Source organism: Scatophagus argus, chromosome 10 (assembly GCF_020382885.2).
Source record: "Scatophagus argus isolate fScaArg1 chromosome 10, fScaArg1.pri, whole genome shotgun sequence".
NCBI lineage: Eukaryota > Metazoa > Chordata > Actinopteri > Scatophagidae > Scatophagus > Scatophagus argus.
The window spans coordinates 22,492,859-22,515,686 of record NC_058502.1 but is presented as its reverse complement, the minus strand read 5'-3'; the positions used below and the strand labels follow the sequence as shown (position 1 = coordinate 22,515,686).

Genomic DNA, 22,828 nt, shown 5'->3' with positions numbered 1-22,828 from the left:
GACTGAAGTCGAACAGCACAGAGGAGTACAGGATTTCAGGGAAAGCACTTGAAGGCAGCACGGTTAGAGGAAGAGGCTGTAGAAACAAAGCTCCCGTGCAGAATGCTATAACAACTGGACGCTCCTCGTTAAACTGCGGTGGTGAATGTGGTTAGTACCTGTGGTTTGTATTGTCCTTTACTCTGAGACAGGGCTGTAACAGCTCCCCGAGGACTGTGTTAGTCAGACTGCATCGATAGATGTTCGATAAGTGAGTATTGCTCTGACTTCCGCCAGCCACAGTCGTGGGCGGTGGGAAAGATGTCAGATAGTTTAAATATAAGATAATTTAGGAAAAGAGCAAACAAAGCTTAGTGGTTTGTAATAATGCCGAATTTACGACACGACCCCAAACAAATGACCGAAGTTGGATCCATTAGGTATGAAGGCCTGTGTGTGTCGATAAGCAAGGACGCATCCAATTGCAGGATTTTTGAAACGAGTTTAATACATGAGGCACATGTTTTGTATCAGTGCAGTCATGAAGCGCACGCTGCGGTCTCAAGTTTTATTCAGTCTCAGAAAAGGGCCGTCTTCATTTGTTGATGTAAACGCGGGACGCAGTCATAGATGGCAGCTCTTGTGACAACTAACGTTACAGCTCCTCACTTTGTCCAGGTCACTTTCGGTGTTTTGTGTCCCTGCTTGTTGCTATGGTTTCCTCTCTGGCCACTGTCCCGTGTGTTGGGCATACAGTATATTTAAGTTTGAACATATTTGGCAAAGGCTCAAACGTTGACTGAACAGTGAAATGTTACCTGACACACCTGTTTATATGTTTATATATATGTGTGCAGCTTTACTGATGATTGGCCTTCACGTTCAACACCAACACAGGAAAAGCCCCAGGCTGAAAGCACTTACACACTATACACACACTGGCTTATGTGGCTGCTTCTGGAGTCAGTCTTTGTGCAGAAAGTGCACTGTGTTGCTAATGTGGAATGTAACCAGGTAACTATAACTTTAACATTGTGACGCTGCTGAGATCACTTCGTGTTTCAGGGGACACATAGTGCAGCCATTACTGTGGCTGTGCACATGGATGCCCGCTGCAGCATGATCAGAGATCCAGTGTGTGCTGCTTTTAATGACCCAATCATTACCGTTCACAGTGTATCATATTTATCCCAGTTTCTAAAGAGCATTCCACTCCGAAAAAGGAGCAAGTTTAGTTCATCCTGGAGTCTTTTGTTCTTTTGTAGACTTTGATTGACATTTCCCTCTTGAGTCTAGTACCACCCTCTCCAGGCCATCACCATGGAAACCAGGCACATCATCTCAAATCTGAAAGCTAATGAGACAGGAAAATATCTGAGGGTCCTGTCTGCACAACAGAGAGGACAGTGACCTGCTTTACCCAAATTACCCTCCTTTGCATTGGAATGAAGGCAGACACTTCAGTGACAGATATGTCTAAACCTGGACAAATACATCTAAAAGTATTTGCATGGAGACATACCATTAGAGTGAGAAAATTATTGAAGTTGGTGTGCACAAGTTACTGATGTAACATACAGAAGGATTCGGATATAGTTTCCTTTTTTGTGGAACGTGTTAGATAGCTTGAAGCAGATGTAAAGTACAATAAAAGGGAAGTTATATTAGCAACAGCAGAAAAGCACAGCAACACTAAACAACGTTTAAGTAAGATATGAACCTGACAAAAACTTCAAAAGGCAAAACAGTATAAAGACAAGGTTCAAATCCCGGTCTGGGCCCTTCTGTGTGGAATCTGCATGTTCTCCCTGTGCCTGCGTGGGTTTAATCCGGGTACTCTGCCTTCCTCCCACAATCCCAAAAACATTAGGTTAATTGGCTACTCTATAGAAACATAGATCATATCAGTCATGATCATCTAACATAAACCTTAGATGATCATGACTGATATGTCACACAGTTTAAGTTTGGACTTTGTTGGTCAGCCATTGGTGTGAAGCAGATCATCCTACCATTGTTGTGAATTATTTATTTATTTAAAATCAGCTGAACCAGCACCTTTAATAGTGTGCATAGCCATCTCTGAGTTCTCTATGTGACGTGTCCACAGCTCTGACCGCACTGCTGCTCTGTGTCAGCAGACCCACTGGACAGACAGTGTTCTTCCTCGTTGGTCCAGTGAGCACAGGCAGGTCTGAGCATGCAGTCTTGATGAGATGAGGAGCGAGTGTATCGTTACACTCCCTGGACCCAACTGGATGCTTATCAGGGCTGCTGCTTAGTGATCCCACAACAATAGGTAGATACAGTCCCCTCAGGAAGCAACTGGTAGGATGTGCGCACGTTTATGTTTGCTTATTTGGAATAAATGTTGACACAAATTGCTTTAAAGATATTTTCTCCACTTATTTGTATTTCTCCCTGTCCCTAAGGTTTTAATTCCCAGTTATTAAGTGCAGAGTGTATCTTTAGATATATTGTCTGTTTAAAGATAGTCATATTCTTTGTTAAGAGTGAATCAAGTGATATGTGTATTGTGACAGGAGTCGCTTGTAGTGACGAGACTACAACCACATCAGCTCTGCAGTTCTGTGGAACTTCTTAGTGCGGCTTGACAGATGCTAGATTTTTGATACTGATATTTCTATTTTGAAATCAAAACAATCTGATAATAGTTTCTCTTCTAGTGCACTGACTTGCTTGGCAGCCAGTCCAGAGATTTTTCTCACCGATAAGCTCGACTGCCGATCACACGTATTCAGTTCAGCGTTGTTGGGTTGCTCTTACTGTTTGTCTCTGTGCTTCTTTCCTGTGTTATTACAGTGTATTTGTGTGATTCAGATCCACTCCAGAATTTAACGGCCATTCTCCTTTTGCCCCTGTGGCCTTTTTAATTTTCATCAAAACCTTAATCCTTCCGAGATAAGATAAGATAAGATAAGATAAGATAATCCTTTATTAGTCCCATAACTGGGAAATACAATGTTACAGCAGCAAACAGGAAATAGAGGGTGCAAAACATGCAAGAATAAGGGAAGGATGAGCATTCACAAAGAATAAATACACAGGAAACAAATACCTGCAGCTGTACACAGTACAGAAAAGAAAAATACTATTCACACGTCCCTCAAGTTATGATTAGTGGATGGATTGATTATTGCACACATCTGTTTCAGAAATTAAGTATGTAGGTACTGATCCGTGTATTATTGCAGGTCTGGTGGGACCATTTATCCCATTATTGCACATGATTTATTGTCCAGTTAACACATTCAGCAGCTTATATACAGACAAAGAACAAAACAAACCAAAAAACCAAACCAAAAACATAACTTCCTTGGTGGAGGTTTCAGTGATTTAAAAAAAAAAGGGTTTTACACTGAACACTGAAATTTACTTAATTATACTCTTTCTTTAGTTGACAGGACTTTCCTACATTTCCTCGGTCCAATGGAAGCTGAGGGACGCAGCCCGCGTTGGAAGATGCATCTCCCAGACTTTAAACACACTAGGAGATTCCCAAGTCCAGCTACAAAAGACAGTGAAAGAGGCAAGACAGAAAGAGCAGGAGACAGAGGAGAGCCACACAAAAGTGTGACTATGGCGCCTACCTCCAGGTATCTGACGGACAGACAGTATGTCATAAGAAAGCCTCTGTTCTCTGCAGAACAACATACGTCCATCTTAAAGAAGACACATCCACGGACGCACGCAGAGAAGGTGAGGAGGATGGAGAGTGAGTGACTTCTCACAGCGTGGTTATTTATTACTGCATGTTTTGAATTCTAGTAACTGCAGACCATTTGGGTGTGCTTGATTGTGGAAATGTGATAGCAGTTTTACATGTTGGTCTTAATGTCCAAGACTCACTTTTTTTTCCAAAGTCACAGCAGCAGTCTGATAAAGTGAGACCTAATAATATTTCCATAACTCTTTTAAAGGCTGCTCAGGTCTGATTTAATGTAATGGCTTCAGCTTTTTTGTTTGTTTGTTTGTTTGTTTTACTAGTACTTGAAATAGCAAAGTAACCATCTTTGACAGAACATTTAGGTTCAATGTTAAAAAAATAAAAGATCAAGTTCTTATATTTTTAGGAAAAAAGTTTTATGAAAAGGTCATAATATAACAAGAATAAAGTTCTACTTTTATGAGAAAAGTGATAAGATAAAGTTGTAACTGTATGAAAAAAATGTCACAATGATTGAGGAATAATAATAATAATAATGATAACAATAAAAAATAATAATAATAAGTGACTGAATTCAGAAATAACCTTACAGGAAAAGGTCATGATGCTATGTTATACCAGTAATGTAGTTCAAGAACATAATGTGGATGTCATGATTAGATAACGTGTAAATTTTATATTTTCTGATTGTCCATAATATACAGTATCTAATATACAGGATATCTAATATACAGGTGTCTGTTCTCACCTATGAGTGTAAAATAAACATCTCATACAGTTACAGCTTTACGTCATAATAAAATGACTTTTTCATATAAAATTTAAACTTGCAATTATTACATCAGTGTGTATCATTTATTATCATTACAACTTTTTTTTAATTCACAGTATGCCAAAGTACTCTTATTACTGTAATAATAATAATCAGACAATCTTCTACAATCAACAACTTCTACAACTTCTCGACAGTCTCTAATATTCAACAGCTGTAAGCACAGTCTTAGTGTAAAACTCTATACTTACAGCTAGCTAACAGGCATTACACAGCCAATTGCTTTGTCATTTTGTCGTGACAGAACCAACAGCAGAATTCTCTAATAAACGATGACATTGACGAGAAAATGTGCAAGGGGATTCCCACTCCTCTTGCTTCAGGTCATTACTATGGGCTATGGGTTCTCCAGCAATGACAGCACTCCTTCTGTGGACCAGATACTAATTATCATGCAAGCATTCCAACTCTATCTGTAATGCTTTTGTCATGTTTCAATAGAACCATTATAGAACATGGTCATGAGAGATGTACATTATATGACTAAATGCAAAAAGCCTTCATTTTAACAGAGAAATGAAGCCAGCAGTGTCACAGTGTTCTTTTTTTTTTGTAATTCTGTCAGTTTCATGCCTTGTAGGAGAGACAGATTGGTGTTACCGGAAGAGAAGAAAACCAGCAACACAGTGACATTAACTTCTTGACCAGAGCAAGAACAGAACTGACCACAGAGAGCTTTAGCCTCTCTCACAGTGACATCTCATCTCCATCCGCCTCTAGAGAAGACCTTGGCTCACCCTTGACTGTCTCAGAACTCAGGACTAGGCGGTACCATGAAGAACCCACCTTTGAATTGCCGTTCCGAGGCAGCAGATCAGCTCAGCGGAGCCTCTCGAGCTCCGTCCTGGAGGTCCAGCGACTGAACCCTCCAATGAGGCCACAACTGACCTCGACTGTCCTGTATCCTACCTACACCCCCCGCTCAGGGTACTCCAGGCCGGGCCAGACTCAGCTCAGGCTAAGGGAAAAGGAGGGCAGAGGTGGAGGAGGGAACAAACTATGTTCTCCTGGAGGGTACTCAAAGCGACACACAGTTTCACCCTATCAGGCGAACTACTGGGCCTGCGCCATCCCTAATACTTTGCCTCCATCTCCAGACAGGCACTCTGCAGGTTGGGACGCAAACAAGGAGTACCAGGCCCTGCTGGATTACACCTACCCTCTGAGACAAGGACAATTGGTCACTGAGTGGGACAGCTCCAACCTCCACGGAGACTCTCCCCTCCAAACAGATCCCAACCTGCAGGACTCAGGCATTGAACTGGACCACCTTTGTAGTTCCACCAGCCTGTCAGGATTGCACTTTATAGAGAGAAGCACAGAGCAGACCAGAAAAAGAAGCAGTCTAAGTGGGGGTCATAGGTCAACTGACCGGCAGGCACTCACCACACCCTCAGGTCTGCCCTCCAGTACCCTGATGGCCCGATCAGACCCTGTGGGTTTGTCCTGGGACAGTGTGGACAGCAGTAAGAATAGAGGGGGAATGAATCATTACAGAAAGGATGGTCACCATCATCGGCACCATGCACTGTCCTCCTCCCTCCTCTCCTCTACTTTTATCCGCTCCACCAGTGTTCTTCCACAGTCCAGGTGTGTTTGTGGGGAGGTGGATGAGGAGTTCTGGCCTCTTCCAGAGCAGCTGGAGGAGCTACAGCTGCTGTCCAGGCAGGTCGGTGCTGTGGACATTCATCAACATTTTCAGTTTTAAAATGCCCTGTAGACTACAGTCAGACTTGAAATTATGAGTGATTATGAGTTTCACCTTTTCCTCCTTTACACCACAATACTGTAATAAAGGTAGTTCTGTTTTTGGCACAAGTTCCTCATCTGGCATGCTGCTAGCCATAACTCATGTTATGATATTTACAACACATTGTGAAAATGATATGGTGAATTTTTGAAACGTTTGTTGTAAAGCAACATATGTACTGCAATGTGTGTAATACATTTACAGAATATGTTGGCATATACTTACATCTTTAACAACAGTCCCATTTTGTAACTGTTTTCCTTTGCTACTGCAGCATTAATATTCACAAGACAAGGAAGCTGATATATGATGAACTGAAATGAACTGAAACATACTTGTTCTTTTGAAAACCTAGCACTGGCCTTGTAGCATGGACAACAATAAAGTCAAATACTAGAGGATTTGTTGCAAATTGGTTAAAAAACACCAAGAGTATGATGGCAGTTCATTGACGATGTTCCATCTTTATATATTTGAATGGTCTATATTAGAAGAAGCATGTTTAGAGCTATCCTCTCCACCAGCTATTTCAGCTTTGATGTTCGCTACTTTCCATGTTCCTTAAGCTAAAGACTGAAATATTTGCTTCCTGTGTACAGGTGAGGGAGGTGACAGCCCAACTGAGCCAGCCTGTCACAGCCAGCTGGGAGTCATTAGGGCCGGGCACCAACTCGGTCCTCTCCTCCATCGCTCTGCCTGAGAAACAAGAGGCTGAAGACAAGGAGGAGACAGAAGTCAAAGAGCTTGAGGGCAGCAATCAAGACACTGGTGAAGGAAGAAATGAAACAGGCCGGGACGAGATAAGTCCTGCTCAGACAGGTATTTACCATACCGCTAGGGTCATATTCTGGGCCTGTGCACTCCTAAAGGGTCAGTTCACACAAATAGAGCACATTTTCTCACTACTTCTCTAGTACAGTCTCTATGCAGATAGTATTGGTTTTCATTTGTCCAGGTTTGCAAAAATTTGTCTGTGAGATTTCTGTCTCCACCCCAACACAGTAGGGGTGGATGGATTTAAGTTTATAGTTCTTACAGCAATTAAGAAATTACATCCCAGAAATTCTAAATTCCATCTCCTGCCCATCAGCAGCTGGGACTCACAAGGACTCTGAGGCAGTGAGGAGTTCTAGAGCTTGGGTGGAGCCTGTTGGAAGAGGACTGAATCGTTACAGTCAACGGGAGGTGGAGCCTTTGGCTGAGCTGCTGAGTGGCCTCACCCTGCCTGGCAGCAGCAGTGGTCACCTGGATCAGGAGCAAAATGACTCCCTGATGCAACATATCCAGGTAGAGAGATGTTCTGATCTGGTATTCAAGAGTCTGACTGTATGTCAAAGTGAAACTGCCTTTATGGTGACATAAGACATAACATAATGACTTAATCACACTACACATAACCATTGGCTAAAAGCATTCTTAAACCCTTCTTTCACGCTGACACTTTCCAAAATGGGCTGACCTAAGGCTATTCCCTGATAATAAACTATACAGGTGGCAGCGTGAAACAGGGCTAAAGTAAACAATAGTATTTGTAGGGACCAGCTAATGTTATGTGTAGTCTCTGTGGTGTTTATTTTCGTTACATGTCAGATTCGTTGTTATTGGTCACATATGGGGATGTGAGTCACATGGTGGGCGGTGTCAGCAGGTAATCGTGATGTAAGCTGTTCTTCACCTGCCGTTTTCTTTTTGAATGAACTGAGGGGGTGAAGGGTGAGGTCCTACTTTTGCTGACCGTCGCCTTTACCGCAATTGATGTTGTTAAATATTGTTTTTAAACTGGGAAACTTCAATATAAATGTCATTCTTATGTTCCAGTGGACATTTAACCCGGGGAAGTGAAGTGCAGTGTGATTTGTGTAGCCCTCGTTTTAATTTTGGGTTAACAATGTGAATGTCATAATCAGATCAATTATTCCAGGGTCAGGAATAACTGCTCGGCGGTAAAAGCCCTTTACAGTATTTGGAATCTAAAATCTGCATGCTTTTATTTTAAGTGCGTACGAAACAATCATATAGTAAAGGCTGCAATGAATGATGTGTATGCTATTCCAGGTGTTCTGTTCACACTTGGAGCAGCTGATCCAGCTGCTGTTCACAGTATCAGAGAAGATGGAGCTGCTGGCCTCACCCACCATGGACTTAGACAGCGTGAAGTCATCTCTAGCTGAGTATCAGGTGAGGACTGAGCCTCAAGACCCTGTAACACTCCAGGTGGATGCAGAGGCACACATAGTTCTGTTTCTACTACACTGGGTATCCAGATAGGTTGACTTGTGAGTGTTAAATTTTCACCCGTGAGTTTGCTGAAAGAAACTTTTTCTCATTTCTCACTTGCTGGGTCTTATATTTCAAAAAAAAGTTGAAAAAGTTAGGATACTATGGAAAACAGAATGCAATGTCATTTGCAAACTATATAGCTTATACAGCAGTGACCAACAGTTTTATAAATTGTCCTGAACCCATGTAGTAAAATCCCTCGTACAATCTTGTTTTTGACAAAGTGAAGCGGCCTAACCCTGTCCTTGCCCCTTAAGTGTCATGTTCATTACAGAGAAAAAGACATTTATAACACATTTCCCCAGCAGATGTAACTTCAAAAAAACTCTTTACTTTACTCTTTACTCATTTCATGCACATTCTGCCATGCTGACAGAATTAAGTGAGTGGCTTTTTGTCAGAATTTTCAGAGAGAAGTGAGCAGCCACCAGCCCCTGACCAGCTCTGTTCTTCACAGCGGACAGCTTCTCCTCAGCTGCATCAACACCACGTCTCCATGTCAGTGTGTATCATGCATTATGAAATGAAAGCTGCAACATTCATCTCATCGTTTGCCCAAAAAGTTTGTTGTTTTTTTTCATTCTCTCTCTCCTCTCAGTTTTAAGAGACACCCTGCTGTTGATCGAAAGGCAGTCTGGAGTTCTGGAGACGCAAACAGAACACTTTTTCTCCTCCATCCTGTCTGCCGTGGACAGTCTGACCCAGCCCAAACCAGTCCAGCAGAGCCAAGAGGGGGACCCAGGCACTGTGGTGGTCCAGGGGTCCACTTTGTGAAAAGACTGCAGGATGCGTACAAGCATATGATTTATTTTATTTATTTATTTCTATGTTTTCTTACTTTCTTACAACAACTCAATGTTCTAATACACACCTCTCTTTTTATTAAAATGCAGAATAAGTTTCCTTTGGGCCTGCCAGATCCTTCTAAAGAAAAATAAAATATATAATAAATCACAGACACTTTGTGCATCAAGTCAGCTAGTGAAGTGAATTTGGGACCCTAATACCATTGTGCATCTTAACAACACCAAACAAAAGGTGTTTACTTTCGACCCATGGCCCACCATTAAGTTTCAGCTTTGGAAATTTGAAACTGCGTAATGCAGTGACACACTGTCTGTCACTGTGATGTGAAACACTTCATTTGGTGTCATTTCAACATACCAAGTTTCTATATGTTTCTGAGTGTGATGTGTGAGCGTTGGAATGGAAGGGGTGGACAGTTATACTCTTAGACCCTGTAATAAACTGTGGGGTAAGACTAACTGCACTATTACCTGATTTTTTTACAACCTAAGTTGATCACAGGTATAAGAATTTTTAAATGCTAACTCACTGGCTAGTTTGCTCACATATGTACAGGAAAGGTGGTCACTGTCCACATCCACCATAACACAGCCTTAAAATACATTATTGCTCTGTTCTCGCTGATGTCAGTGTTGTGTGTTCTAATCTTGTAATCAGTGTCCAGAAAAAAAATGTCTCTCATCTCTGCAGTCAGATACTTTTGTTTTTATTTATGCATGTTTGGAGATGTCTGTCTCACATTTCTTCCTCCATCACAGTACGATGGAGTACAAATAATGAATTTATATTATGGTACTTACACTATTCCTTCCACAATCTGTGTACTATTGTTATCACAAGTTTCAATTCAAACTTCTCACTTCTCATGTATAGGATATACATGTCAGGGGGTTTTTCTGGAGCTTCTGGAAAACTGGATTGAAAAAGCCTTTTTCACCATGCTGTAATTCAGTCAAAGTCATTGAATAAACCATACCTGTTCCCTCTGTGTGCCATATTGTGTGCTGTTTGGTATGAACATTTAGAGGAAACTGGAGAGCTTGCTTTACTGACAGCTCAATCAGGATCACACTCCCTTTTGGATTAATGGCCAGTTAGGGAAGCTGCTGATATTTCCAGATAGACTGTTGATTTTGGTGGGGTTGGTGATGGAGATGTTGTGTTCTGGAGGTGGACAGTTCATTGAGTGTGCAAAACCCACAGTACCTGCCATGCCGGCTAGCCTTCTGACATAGCTCTGTTTGTGACAGCTATTTTTTGTATTTTTTAATATAAAAAAAGCTTGTAAGGAGTCCTGAATGGGGTGGCTTTTTTTGGTTGGATGCTTTCAAAAACTTATTTACCAACCCCAGCTTTAAAAGATTAATGACATAACCCATTAATATGAGGATTGGGGTGGCTGTGGCTCAGGAGGCAAAATGGTCGTCTACCAATTGGAAGGTTGGTGGCTCGATCCCTGGCCCCTGCAGTCTACATGTCAAAGTGTCCATGGGCAAGACACTGAACCCCAGATTGCTCCCGATGGCTGTTCCATACTGTGATGAGCAGGTGGCACCTAGCATGGTATCCTCTGAGGCCAGTGGTGGGTAAATGAGAACACCACGGTGGATAAAGAGAAGCCAAGTATTCATTCATTGCCAAAAATAGCAACCGACTGTATCAATTATTGAATCAGCTGGCTTTAATGTGGGATCTAATGGCCATTGACTTTTGAGCCAGCCTCAAGTAGCCACTCGAGGAACTGTAGATTTTGACACTTTCACATTGACTTCATTTTTCAGCCCTGCTTGACCCTCACAAGAAGCGAATATGTTAATTAGTGCTTGACCCTGTAGGAATTACTCTAGCAAGTCTTCTGGGTCTCCTGGGACTAAGCAAAATATTTTGAGTTTGTAAATACAAACCACTTGTCACTACTTTACAAACGGACATCACAAACAAACTAAGGCAACATACAAGGAAAAACCGTAATTTTAAATTACTAAAAATGGAATTATAATTAAATTCTGACATGTTTTATTTTCATTTGCCATATTTAATGAAATGACTGGGCTAGAACATTTCTCATATACATTTATTTTCTGAGTGTACTAGTGGGGTGCACTGACACATTCTGAAATCATCTAATATAAGATGGCCTAAAAGAGCTCAAATTCCAAAAATTAGGTTACATTTTAGAATAATGAGTAAGAATAAAGTCCTCACAACAATTCAGTCTGCTGCCCCTCTCCTCCTGGTATAAATCCATGAATGCTTCCCTGTGCCTCCCTGTACATACCTGTAGACTCACCTGAAGTGCCCAAGCTGCCCAGTACATCAAAACAAAAGCATTAAAAAGTAGTCAAAGTGACTAAAGTAACTTTAGTCATACAATCAAACTAATTCAACTTCAGCTATTCTTCAAAATAAAACAATTCATTTCAATTTATTTGTATAGCACCAAAATCAGAGTAGATCCAGACCAAACTCTCTCTCGCACTCAGTCACAGCCAGAGCTAAAATAACTAAATATTTGATTATATATTATTAGAAAACCGTAAATGGCTCCAGCAATGACACCGCATACCAATCCTGATCAAATTAAATGATGTGATTCAATTAAATTCTAATTCACTTACTTTCATAAAGCAAATCGAGACCCAATATTACCAAATGAGCAAGCACATGGCGACAGTGGTGATGAAAAACTGCCTTGTAGTTTTTTTTTCTGTATAGTGGTATTTTTATATATATGTACATGTGCTAATAACGGTGTGAAGGGATTAGCGGGACAAACATCCATATGGAGTAAGGCATAGGAATAAACAGGCCTATGAAGAATAGCCTAGCAACTGGAATTCTAGCAAACATTAATGTTCCCATGATACATAGACAATACCTTTGTACAGATGCTGACATGAGCTGCCAGTCTTGTTGTTCACACCTACTTGACTCAACACACGCACATGACTCATATGACACGCACATAAACTCAATAAGAGAAGTTTCTGGATTAAAGAGACATCTAACCAAAGTGTACAGCACAACTCAGTGCTAAAGCAACCTACTGAAAGCTCAGGTGCCGAGCTTCTCAGATTTAAGGATGTATCCGGAAATTAGAATTATGTCTTTGTAAATAAAAGCTGTTCAGTATAAACACATTGTGCAAAATACAAGTCGCTGAGGTTTACGTTGAGAAGTATATGCCCGGAAGTTGTGCTTTGTGTGTAGTCTGACACGGGGAACTAGCCGAGTCCTCTTTGCCACGTTTCACTAAATGACGTAATCTCTCCCAGAGCTTGACAGTTTTCTGTTGCGGTAACGACACACGCTGAGCTAGAGAGAGAGCAAGGAGCCGGTTAGCTAGACATTTACTCATATCTCATGTTTATTCGCCTTGGGTTTACAATTGTAGAACGAGTTAACATAGTGTCTTAAAAAACAAGGCATCTATAAAACCAAGCCACGTATTTTGTGTTATTCCTGACTTGGCTAACCAGCTGGCTAATGTTAGCAGTTTCCTGGTTGGACTTGCAGCCATTTTGGATTTTTACAGAGAAGCAACTAGCCGGCCATAGTTTTAGAAGCAGTGTAAGCTAGCCAGCGCTCCTGTTTTCATAAGAAAACAGCGTTGTTTATCTATCGACAGAGAAAAGGAGACGTTTCTCGAGAGAGGATACACTGCATAACGAGTCAACAATGAACCCAGAGTAGTAAGTACCATATTCAAGAATGCTGTGTTACAGTTTGACCATCTAGTTAGGGTTAGCAATATGCTAACCAGTGAGCTAACGTAAACGTTGGCAGACAACTTAATATTAGCAGTTGAGCTAAGTTAGCGGCTAACATCAGCTGACATTAGCCGTAATGTCCACCTGGGTCTTCTAGAGATACTGTGATTATTTTTCAGGGATGTCTGGAAGTGTCAGTGTAAACTACTCATCAGTCTATGGATATTTTTGACAAATATCAAAGTGTTCCTTATATGCTAACATTGTAAGCCAGCTGTTGAAGCGGCAGTAGCTGTACTGACTGGTTTTGTTTCGTTGCTTTTCACACTGAGACGTAAATACAGGACAAAGCTATTTTGATGAAATTTGACTGTTAACTGTAACGTGAGCCGTTCCGTCTTTGTGCTTAGCGATTTTTTTGTAAAAGATACTTGTCAGTGATATCGATTAGAATTGGTTAATTGAATCATCATAAGAATATGAACTCAGTTTTGTGAATACTAATTGACATGCCTGACATGGTGGTTACCTTTATAACCCTTTCTAAAAGACGACTTGTCTCATCTTATTGACGCTGTTTATACTTATGTTTCTGTGTGTCATTGTGATAGGCTACTAATTTCCGTGCTACATCAGCCAAAGTTGCTGTTAGCCATCCGTTGTTTACTTCCCAGTCATAGGTTTTACGTTTTACCTGGTTTTGGCCTTGACTGGGTTTTCAGTCATATGGCTTAGTAGTGCTGAAGCAGCCCCTTCACAGCCTCTGTGTCATGTGTAGGTCACATGCTATAGGACAAGTCACAGATTTCACCACAGCAACGTTGAGTAATCAATACATCTTTCTTTCTGTCATTATTTTATTCATACATTTTACTTTGGTGGATTATATAATTTTGGAGTAAAATTTTTCCTTTTTTTGACAAACAGCTCAATAGCGCTACTCTAATATCTAAAAAATGTATTGTCCTTTTTATCTTGTCATTTGATTGATTCATAGTCCTCTCTGCAGATTGCTCATTGTTAATATTAATGAGTTATCTCTTTGGTATAGACTAGACAGGCAACTATTGGGCAAGATCCAAACTCTTGTGCAATGGGGAATGAAGAGCAGGCGCCACATTATGGTTTAGAGGATGTGCTGAATACCACATCTATAGCTGAAATGACAAACAAGCAATTGTGGACCTGCAAGAATATTTAAAGTGAAGTTAGACTCTTATCAATTACCAATTCAAATACCAATTTTTCTGTTGAAATGGATGCCGTGGTGAGGAGAGTGATGGTTATTGGAATTTGCAGGTTTGAGGTCAGAGAACATGTTGCATTGAGTAAAGTAAAAAAGTTGACTCTTAAATTGGACTCTAGATTTTTTTCAAACTCATATTTTTGGTCAACTTTGGTAGTGTTCCGTTAAGCAGTGTGTGATAACCTTGCACAGAGATGGCTATTGTTCACAGTCATGGGCCTAATGAAGAGGGCATGACTGGAATTTATTATACTGAGAAGCAGAATAACTGAGACGGACCTGGGAGCAAGGATAATACACAGATTGCCAGGGTCAGCTGAGAAAAATGCAGTGATGTTGTACATCACTGCAATCCCTCTACTGATGCTGGTGATGCAGTATGGTTATGTTCACTGCCAAGCACCAGTGTCTACTTTTACTACAATACTTGTTAGTTTGTGGCTTTTACAAATGTAAGACATCATCATTAGGCTATGTCTGAATAAGACATGCTATCAAGTTTCTTTGCTTGGATTTATTGTAGCCAGAGCACAAATGTCCTAGTTATACCATGAGGTAACATAGTCTACTATACTGTAGATCAGGAAGCCTGTGTTTCAGGGTTTCTCGAAATCATGACATGTAGGAGAAACCTGAAATTTAAAGAGAAGTGTAGTATTTGCTATTTTGCCGGGTAACTGGATCTCTGCTCAGATTTCCTGTAAGACTTTTTAGGACTATTATGGTGCATAGGATTATTAGTGGTGTCTCCCCTAGGTTGATAGCTTTGACCTGGTGGTGACTGGATCCGAGCATGGATCATACATGGATCATATTTATAATTTGCTCTTGTTAAGAAGTTTGTGTTGCACTTGCAGTAATTTAATGATGTGTTGTCACCTCGAGTAGAGCTGTCCTCACTTAACGTGTCTTTTGATCTGCTCTGTATATCTGTAAGTTACAGTAATTGGAATTGGGTTATTGTGCTGCATAGACTTCTAGCAGTTGCAGAAACACAACAGCAGAGAGGAAGTGTGGAAAGAGAACAGAGTGAAAACAACATTTCAAAATAAAGGAATAAATTCATATTTTGAATTATGTTTGGCAGAAAACGTTTTTGCCTGGCAGGGGTTCTCTGCTTGTACAATTGTAGGGGAAACACTGAGTCAGAAAAGGAAGGAAGAGAACAAGGCTGAATTCATTTGAAGTTTGTATCCTGCACAAACTACACAAACAAATTGGTGTCACTGTGTTTGTATACGTGTGTGTGTTAGAGCTGCAACTACCACTAAACCTACAAAGCAAACTAGTTATCAACTATTTTGGTGATGGAGTAATCATTAAATTTTTCAAGCAAGCAGTGTTCAACATTTACTAGTTACAGCTTCTTGAATGTGAAGATTTACTCTTCTTTATCATACGTGAGAGTAAATAAATGACTTGTAGCCCAAGTATGTGTGGATTGGGAAAATGAAGGATTATCATCATATTGATTAATTTACATGTGTGTAATTGGAAGTGGTATAATAGAGATTTATGTTTGTATGTATGTTTGCTGCAGGCTGTTTTGAATGGCCTAGTTGCATGATAGTATTAAGGTGGGTCACTGAGTTAGATTATCTTAAGCTAATTGTAGAATGCCCTATCCTTAGTATGTAAGTTGTCGTGTGCCTCTTTGAGAATGGAAACTGAGCATCTGTCAGATCCCACATTAGACCACAAAGATAGACCACGTAATTCCAGGAACTGAAAATAACTGTAAAATAAACCAAAAAGTCATGGAAAATAAAGTCCCTGTCAGTCTTAAGAACTGTGAAGTACAGGTGCACCGATTTTCCTGACTGATTCCGATTTGTGTGTGACCTACATGTCCAATTTTCTTTCTGAGAACTATAACTGACAGTATATCCAAAAAAACCTTTTTTTTTTCAATGCAAAATTCTTCGCTCAAAGTGTTGTGAAACTGGATACAGCTACACATAACAATTAACTATAAATGACCCATACACCCAATTTTATCCGACACATTTTTCTTTACCAAATGAAAGCAGGTGCACCAGATTTATATAACAAAACAAATGTCAGTTACTCATATCCTTACGCAGTATGCTTATAAATTCACCAGGGCTGAGGTAATTTATCAGATTTCTGAAGTCTCTATTCTCAACTGTGGAGAACGGCTGATCTTCCAGGCTCATGAATTCCATAATTTTCCTTGTAATTGCTTTGGCCTTCTCACTGCTTGTACCGAAAGAAAGATAGGAGAGGCTGCAGGCTTGTGCCTGACATTGAGCTCTGGATAGCTTTAGCCGCTATTCCTTTGCTAGCTTCAACTTAAACTGGGCATGTTCACCTGAGTGATGGTGTTTTAAGTGTCTGATTAGATTTGTTGTTTCGAACGTTTTCTTGGTAGTCCCCCATGGTTTACTTTGGCCTTACATGTATTACAAATTGCAAGCTGCTTCTTCACTCACAGTCAAGTGTGCTGCTGTGATGTTTATACTTAAAATGGACTGACTTGAAAACGGAAATAAAGGAGACTGACCGGCTGGTCTGGTCCAGGCCAAGCATGCTGAAAACTCGTCAATTCCAGACCCTGAACGGTTGATTGTACTATATATAAGTATATTAGACTAGTAATGCATTCAATAGCAGCAGCTTAGGTTGAGCCTGGTAGACTGATTTTTGTATAACACTCCATACCATTGATTGTTGAATTTTGGTGATTGCTGGAAGGTTTTAGTAAGTAATAGGCTTGGGTAGCAAACAAGGTAGTTTTAAGTGTAATGACTGAATTATGCTGTACTGTAGTGGGAAAATCTAGGCTAAATAAACAGACTAATTATTCCAAATGGCATTGTTGAATAGCAGCAAGTAAGTCTTAAAAACATAAGCTCTCCCTCTCTCTTTTCCTCTCTCTCACACACAAACAAATGATGTGTGTGTTTGAGAGATAGAAAGAGGAAAAGAGGGGATTAAAGATCGATTGTTTCACACAGTATTTCAGTAAGTTATCAAACTTAGTGCTTAGACTGCTTTGTCACTTAATTGACAAGGCAAACCTGACCCTACCTTGCCTGACCCATAACCTATGGGCCTGCAACTCGGTAAAGTTTAAGGAGAGCTCATGTCTTTTACAGGTTAGCCAAGTTCCCTAGCTCTGCCATAATTCAAACCGTGCCCACCTTTGCCAGGGGCTCTGTCCTCCAGGGTTTCCCAGGTGCTGAACTACAGCTGTGCCATTATGCTCCCCGCACAGTGCTCAAAGAGTATGAGTGCATGCAATGTGTTAACAAAACCAAACTAAGAAATAACTGTTCAGTTGTGTAAAAGTATTGGAACTTCCATTCTCGTATCTTTTATATGATTAATAATAATCATTCATAATAATTAATCGTTAAATAACATCTAGTTTGAACTTAATTCAGATAAACACATATGTAGCTGGTTGTATTGATAAAAGGGCACTTGAGTTCATGGGACTGGGATGCCCAGCAGTAGTCCTTATCCTTGGAAAGTACCTGTTTAGGAGCAGGGACTTTTGGGAGGGTAGGAGCTATGGCCCAGGAACCACAACTGATACTAGGTTCCTCTTTTCAAAATCCAGACGAAGATCCTTTTGAGCAATCCCTTTGAGCCCTTATATCAGCTCAGTGTACATGAATCAGAATATACTCAGAACTGGAGCAGAGCAATACTCTGAGAAGAAGATAAGAGAATACTACTTCTGTACTATTTTCCTCAGTTCTTTCAACTGAATGCCCAGTGTCCAATCACATGATCAGCTGGCTTCCTGCACTTCCTTCTAAAAGTGTTAGCTCAGCAGGGTCAGTTTTACTGGTTCTTTTCCTTGTAAAAACGCCAACTTTTCACCCATTCTGTCAAATTATCTAATGCCATTACTGCTAATGTGCATGTTTGCATAACTAATACTGACATTAGATCAAAGAATGTTTGTAAGTAAACAGCTCATCATTGCTAGGAAAAAACTTTGAAGACGTGTGTGTTCCCAGGCCCTTTTTATGCCTGCTACTTGTGGTGCTAAGTAGATAATCTATAACTCACTCTCTTGTTTAACAGGAGAATATCTTCTAACTAACGTTATTTTTACTTTTCCCTCACAGTGACTATTTATTCAAGCTGCTCCTAATTGGCGATTCTGGTGTTGGAAAGTCTTGTCTTCTTCTGCGATTTGCAGTAAGTTTCCCCAAAAGACATACAGTGTCTACATATTAACTACAGAAACAGAATTTTGTCTTTTAGTAAGTTTTAATATGCAGTAATTGCATGCAGAAAGTTGTCTTCAGTTGGACAACAATACATACTTTGCTATTAACTCAATAATAAAGTGAGCTTATTGTAATAAGGATTTTATGCAAGTTAACTTGCCTGTCGCTCATTTATTCACATTCTCCACTTTGTGTAATATTGAATATTCACTGTACCGACAGTGTGACCTCTCACTAATGTTGGTAGTGACTGATGGTACTGTGCGTGTGTGTATATGTATGTATGTAACAAGATGTGTGAGCCATTTAATTTGTGTATGTTTCTCTCTACAGGATGACACATACACAGAAAGTTACATTAGCACAATTGGCGTGGACTTCAAAATACGAACCATAGAACTAGATGGAAAGACCATTAAACTTCAGATTGTAAGTAACCTATTGCTTTGCAAAACGCTTCTCATATCAAAGTTCATTAGTAAACATAACTTACTCAGAAAGTTAGTAATTCAAGATAGGAGGACTATTTTTCCTTACTTGGACATCTGTACAAACATGAAAGGAGAAGCCTTCATTGACAAGTCATTATTGTACATTTTTCTTGCCCACAGATTACCTAGACCAACCATGTGTTTGTCTGTCTTTCAACACTGTTCTTTTTCTCTCCATTGGTTCCTAATAAATATGTAAAATGTAAAAAAAAAAAGCTCTCACACACAGAGTTTTCAGAAAAGGCTCATTAATGAAGTTTTTTCAACAAACGTCACTCAAACAGGAGGAAACTGTGCATTTGTTGGGGACCATTTTCAACAATGTATCAAGGCATTTGGGGCAACAGGACAGTGTCTGTGGGACTGAGTCAAAATAAATTATAATTTGTGCATGCTTGGTAATGGAGGTCACCCTCTGCAACAGTGTGGGTCATTGATGTGTTTTAATAGCATGGAGCTCTGAGACACAGATGCAGGTGGGGTGATTTGAAGGTGATCTTTATTATTACTCCCATGGGCAATATGTTGCACAGACCGCAGCAATGCAGTCATCACACACACACACACACACACTACTTGTTAGTAGGATACATTCATTGGTGGTTGGGTTGGGCTATAGAGCTCGGTGGTATATCAAATACATTCAAATATTTGAGGAGTTTGTCAAAGTACGTCACCTGGGATGTCCAGGCCCTAACAATTACTTTAATTACAATAGTGTAATAAAAACTTTTACCAGCAGGATTGTCTTTTCTCATATTTTGGGGATCTCCGGACACACCAGGGTCACACATTTTTGTTGAAAACGAATGAAAAAGTACTTTTCCTAATATGCGACCTTTAAACTAACCAAATGCTTTTTTCATTTGCCAGTGGGATACGGCAGGTCAGGAGAGGTTTCGTACAATCACATCCAGCTACTACAGAGGTGCTCATGGTATCATTGTAGTGTATGATGTCACCGACCAGGTGCGTATTTCATATTACTATTTCATACCAGCCAGAACTTAGTTTTATTCATTTATATGTGAGCAGGTGAGATCTTGCCTAAAGAAGACACGGTAATTTGTTTATTTATGGTTGAACTTCCTGGTCTTGTATACAAATACAGGAGCTAAAAATACACCTCTGATCAGAGTGTGTAGCTGTCAAAAAAAGTGTCAAAACTAATGCACACTGATTTTTAAAAAAATCCCTTAGATGTATAATGCATTATAAAGTATTACATCTGTTAATTTGTGAAAGCTGCCAATGTCTTGTAGCTTAATATTTAATATAATTTAATATTTATATGTTTCCTGTGCCAGGAGTCCTTCAACAATGTCAAACAGTGGCTACAGGAGATTGATCGTTATGCCAGTGAAAATGTCAACAAGCTATTGGTTGGGAACAAGTGTGACCTGACGACAAAGAAGGTGGTGGATTACACAACAGCAAAGGTAAGGCGCCCAGGTATTTAATCCCACATTCAGAATCTGTTGCATATAAACCTCTAACGCTGCCACTGACTGGCAAGCAGTCCAGGGTGTAACCCGCCTTTCGCCAGTAGACAGCTGGGATAGGCTCCAACAGTTTTGTTCTGAATTAGGGGTGGGCGGCCTGATGTTTTTAGAGCGAGATTGATCTTCAAGGGGTCCACAATCTACTTTTCAGGTTAATTGAAGAGCTTGATGTCCTTACAGTTACCAAACTTCACTCCTCAATGACTAGCATGATTAAGTTATGGTTCTTGATTGCGATTAAATAGGTCATGATAATATTTTCTGGCATTATTGAAAGATGCTTTGTTTAGTCACAAGATGTATCACTCAAACAAGAAATTTAATAGACTGGTCCTAGCAGAGGAAACTGGAAGTAGCCACCTCAGAAATGACCCTGAACCATGTTGTATTACATTATAATATAGCAAACATAAGTGGAAATATTAGTCAGGGCTGCCCAAAGTGAGGCCTGCAGGCTAAGGTTGGTCCACCATAAGGTTCAGATTAGCCCACCAAATGTCTCTAATTCATGGCCACATCACTATACTCATTTACTGGTCAGCAAAACTGAACTGTTTTGATCAACTATAGCCCATACTGAACATTCACCTCTGCTCCAACGACCAGTACACCTGTCAGTTGTGAGCTTCAGAAACCCTGCCTCTGTGATCCTCCCCTGTACACTTGCCATGCACATTGCACTGAAGCCTTCTGATGAGACTGCGCTACCTTGCTTATCTGAGTGGTACTCCACTATTGCCTGACATTTTTTGTGTATCGTGTTGACTGAAGTCAAAGTGACCTTTGTGGGCAACATGACAACTGTGTGTGTGTGTGTGTGTGAGTTTAGTGAAGCTGTGATCAGAAATTACACCAAGCCTTAATAAAATGTTAATAAACCATGTATTGATTTTTTTTTTTACTGTGCTTTAATACAGTATATACCTTGAGAAAAAAGTTGGCATCAAGCCTTGATTTCTTATAATTATTTAATCTAATTATTATGCTTTGCAACAGCATAAAAGCAGTAGAACCTCATTCTTGTCAATCTTGTTCTCTGTCCCTCCTCTGTTGTGTCCAGGAGTTTGCTGACTCTCTGGGCATCCCCTTTTTGGAAACCAGTGCCAAGAACGCTACCAATGTTGAGCAGGCCTTCATGACCATGGCTGCTGAAATCAAGAAGAGGATGGGCCCCGGGGCCACAGCCGGAGGAGGGGAGAAGCCCAACGTCAAGTTGACCCCTGGCACTACTGTCAAGCCTTCATCAGGAGGGTGCTGCTGAGAGAGAAACCACTTCGACTTTGACACCCCGCCCTCTTATTCTGCAGGCCTGTCAGCCTGGCTGTCATCCCCCTGAAACTCCAAGCAAAGCCCCAACACAACCAGACAGGACAGAGAAGACATGATTTACAACATGTCCATGTGAGAACAAGATGAAGTTACATGTATTTGTACTGTACATAATATAGCCACACTACCAAAAACAAATAAAGCATCCTTCTTTTCATGCTGTCCTGATATTGATGACAAATTCTAAAGATATGTGATCATTCGACCCAACCCTGAATCCTCACCCCCTCCCCACCCCATCTCAGGCCTCTCAGAGACTTTTCTTTCATTTGGACCTCTGAATGCAGGTTCACGAGAACAGTGTGTGCGTGTGTGTTTGTCTGGCTGTCTGTCTGTCTTTTTCTCTGCATTCCTATAATGGGGTTGGTAAATGAATTGATTTCATTAAGGTTTCTGTTTGTATGGACCTTTTCTGTTTCTCTTCAGTGATTATTTTGCTGTTTGTATCAGCATTGGTCTGCCAGTCTGTTCCCATCTGAATGTTTCTTTTTTTTTGTTGTTTTTTTTTTAATTTCCCTTACCAACCTTTGCACAGCGGTCTCATAGTCCAGCATCTAAAGTTGTGTGCAACAGTATATGTACATACACATTATGTATATATTATGTCAGATTTGATTTGCCAGTTCTGTAGTGTTCCATACATTATTGGGATAGCCTTGACTCTTAATCTCTGCATTAAATTTGTGGCTGAAGACAACTGTAAGTTTGTTGCTCAACATGTAACACTTCAACTGAAAATAAATATTGTACTACCAGACTGTATGAAGTGGGAGGATCTGTCTGCAATTCTTGATGGGATGTGTAAAGAAAAGAAAAATGTACTGGAATTATTTATTCGACATTCATTCAGCATATCTACTGCCAGTTACATGGGGTCTGTCTGCAAATTGCTATGTAATCTTAGTACAGAATTTCATATATAAAATACAATGATCTCTTGTTTTGTTAATAAAGGCAACTGGATTCTTTTTGAAAGGAATTCTGGCGCCAGTGTTTGCTGTATGGA

At 40.2% G+C, this 22,828-nt stretch overlaps 2 protein-coding genes across 12 annotated transcripts; both read left to right on the top strand.

Moving 5' to 3' along the window:
* Window positions 1-13: 13 nt before the first annotated feature.
* On the top strand, window positions 14-10,460 carry cep68 (centrosomal protein 68). Of its 11 annotated transcripts, none has more exons than XM_046402248.1 (9): window positions 48-150; window positions 2,121-2,278; window positions 3,398-3,699; window positions 5,080-6,168; window positions 6,849-7,068; window positions 7,340-7,536; window positions 8,305-8,427; window positions 8,931-9,031; window positions 9,128-10,459. In XM_046402248.1, the coding sequence occupies exons 3-9, from the start codon at window positions 3,430-3,432 to the stop codon at window positions 9,465-9,467; spliced, it is 2,340 nt and encodes a 779-aa protein (XP_046258204.1). In that variant the 5' UTR covers window positions 48-150; window positions 2,121-2,278; window positions 3,398-3,429; the 3' UTR covers window positions 9,468-10,459. The 11 variants fall into 11 exon arrangements, with proteins under 11 accessions (XP_046258209.1, XP_046258202.1, XP_046258208.1 ...); XM_046402249.1 differs by having other exon boundaries at window positions 2,121-2,307; XM_046402250.1 differs by having other exon boundaries at window positions 49-150; window positions 2,090-2,278.
* A 2,130-nt stretch (window positions 10,461-12,590) lies between these two features.
* LOC124065792 (ras-related protein ORAB-1-like) lies at window positions 12,591-22,584 on the top strand. Its single transcript, XM_046401567.1, has 6 exons — window positions 12,591-13,028; window positions 18,396-18,468; window positions 18,834-18,929; window positions 19,865-19,960; window positions 20,299-20,430; window positions 21,554-22,584. The coding sequence occupies exons 1-6, from the start codon at window positions 13,015-13,017 to the stop codon at window positions 21,752-21,754; spliced, it is 612 nt and encodes a 203-aa protein (XP_046257523.1). The 5' UTR covers window positions 12,591-13,014; the 3' UTR covers window positions 21,755-22,584.
* Window positions 22,585-22,828: the final 244 nt, after the last annotated feature.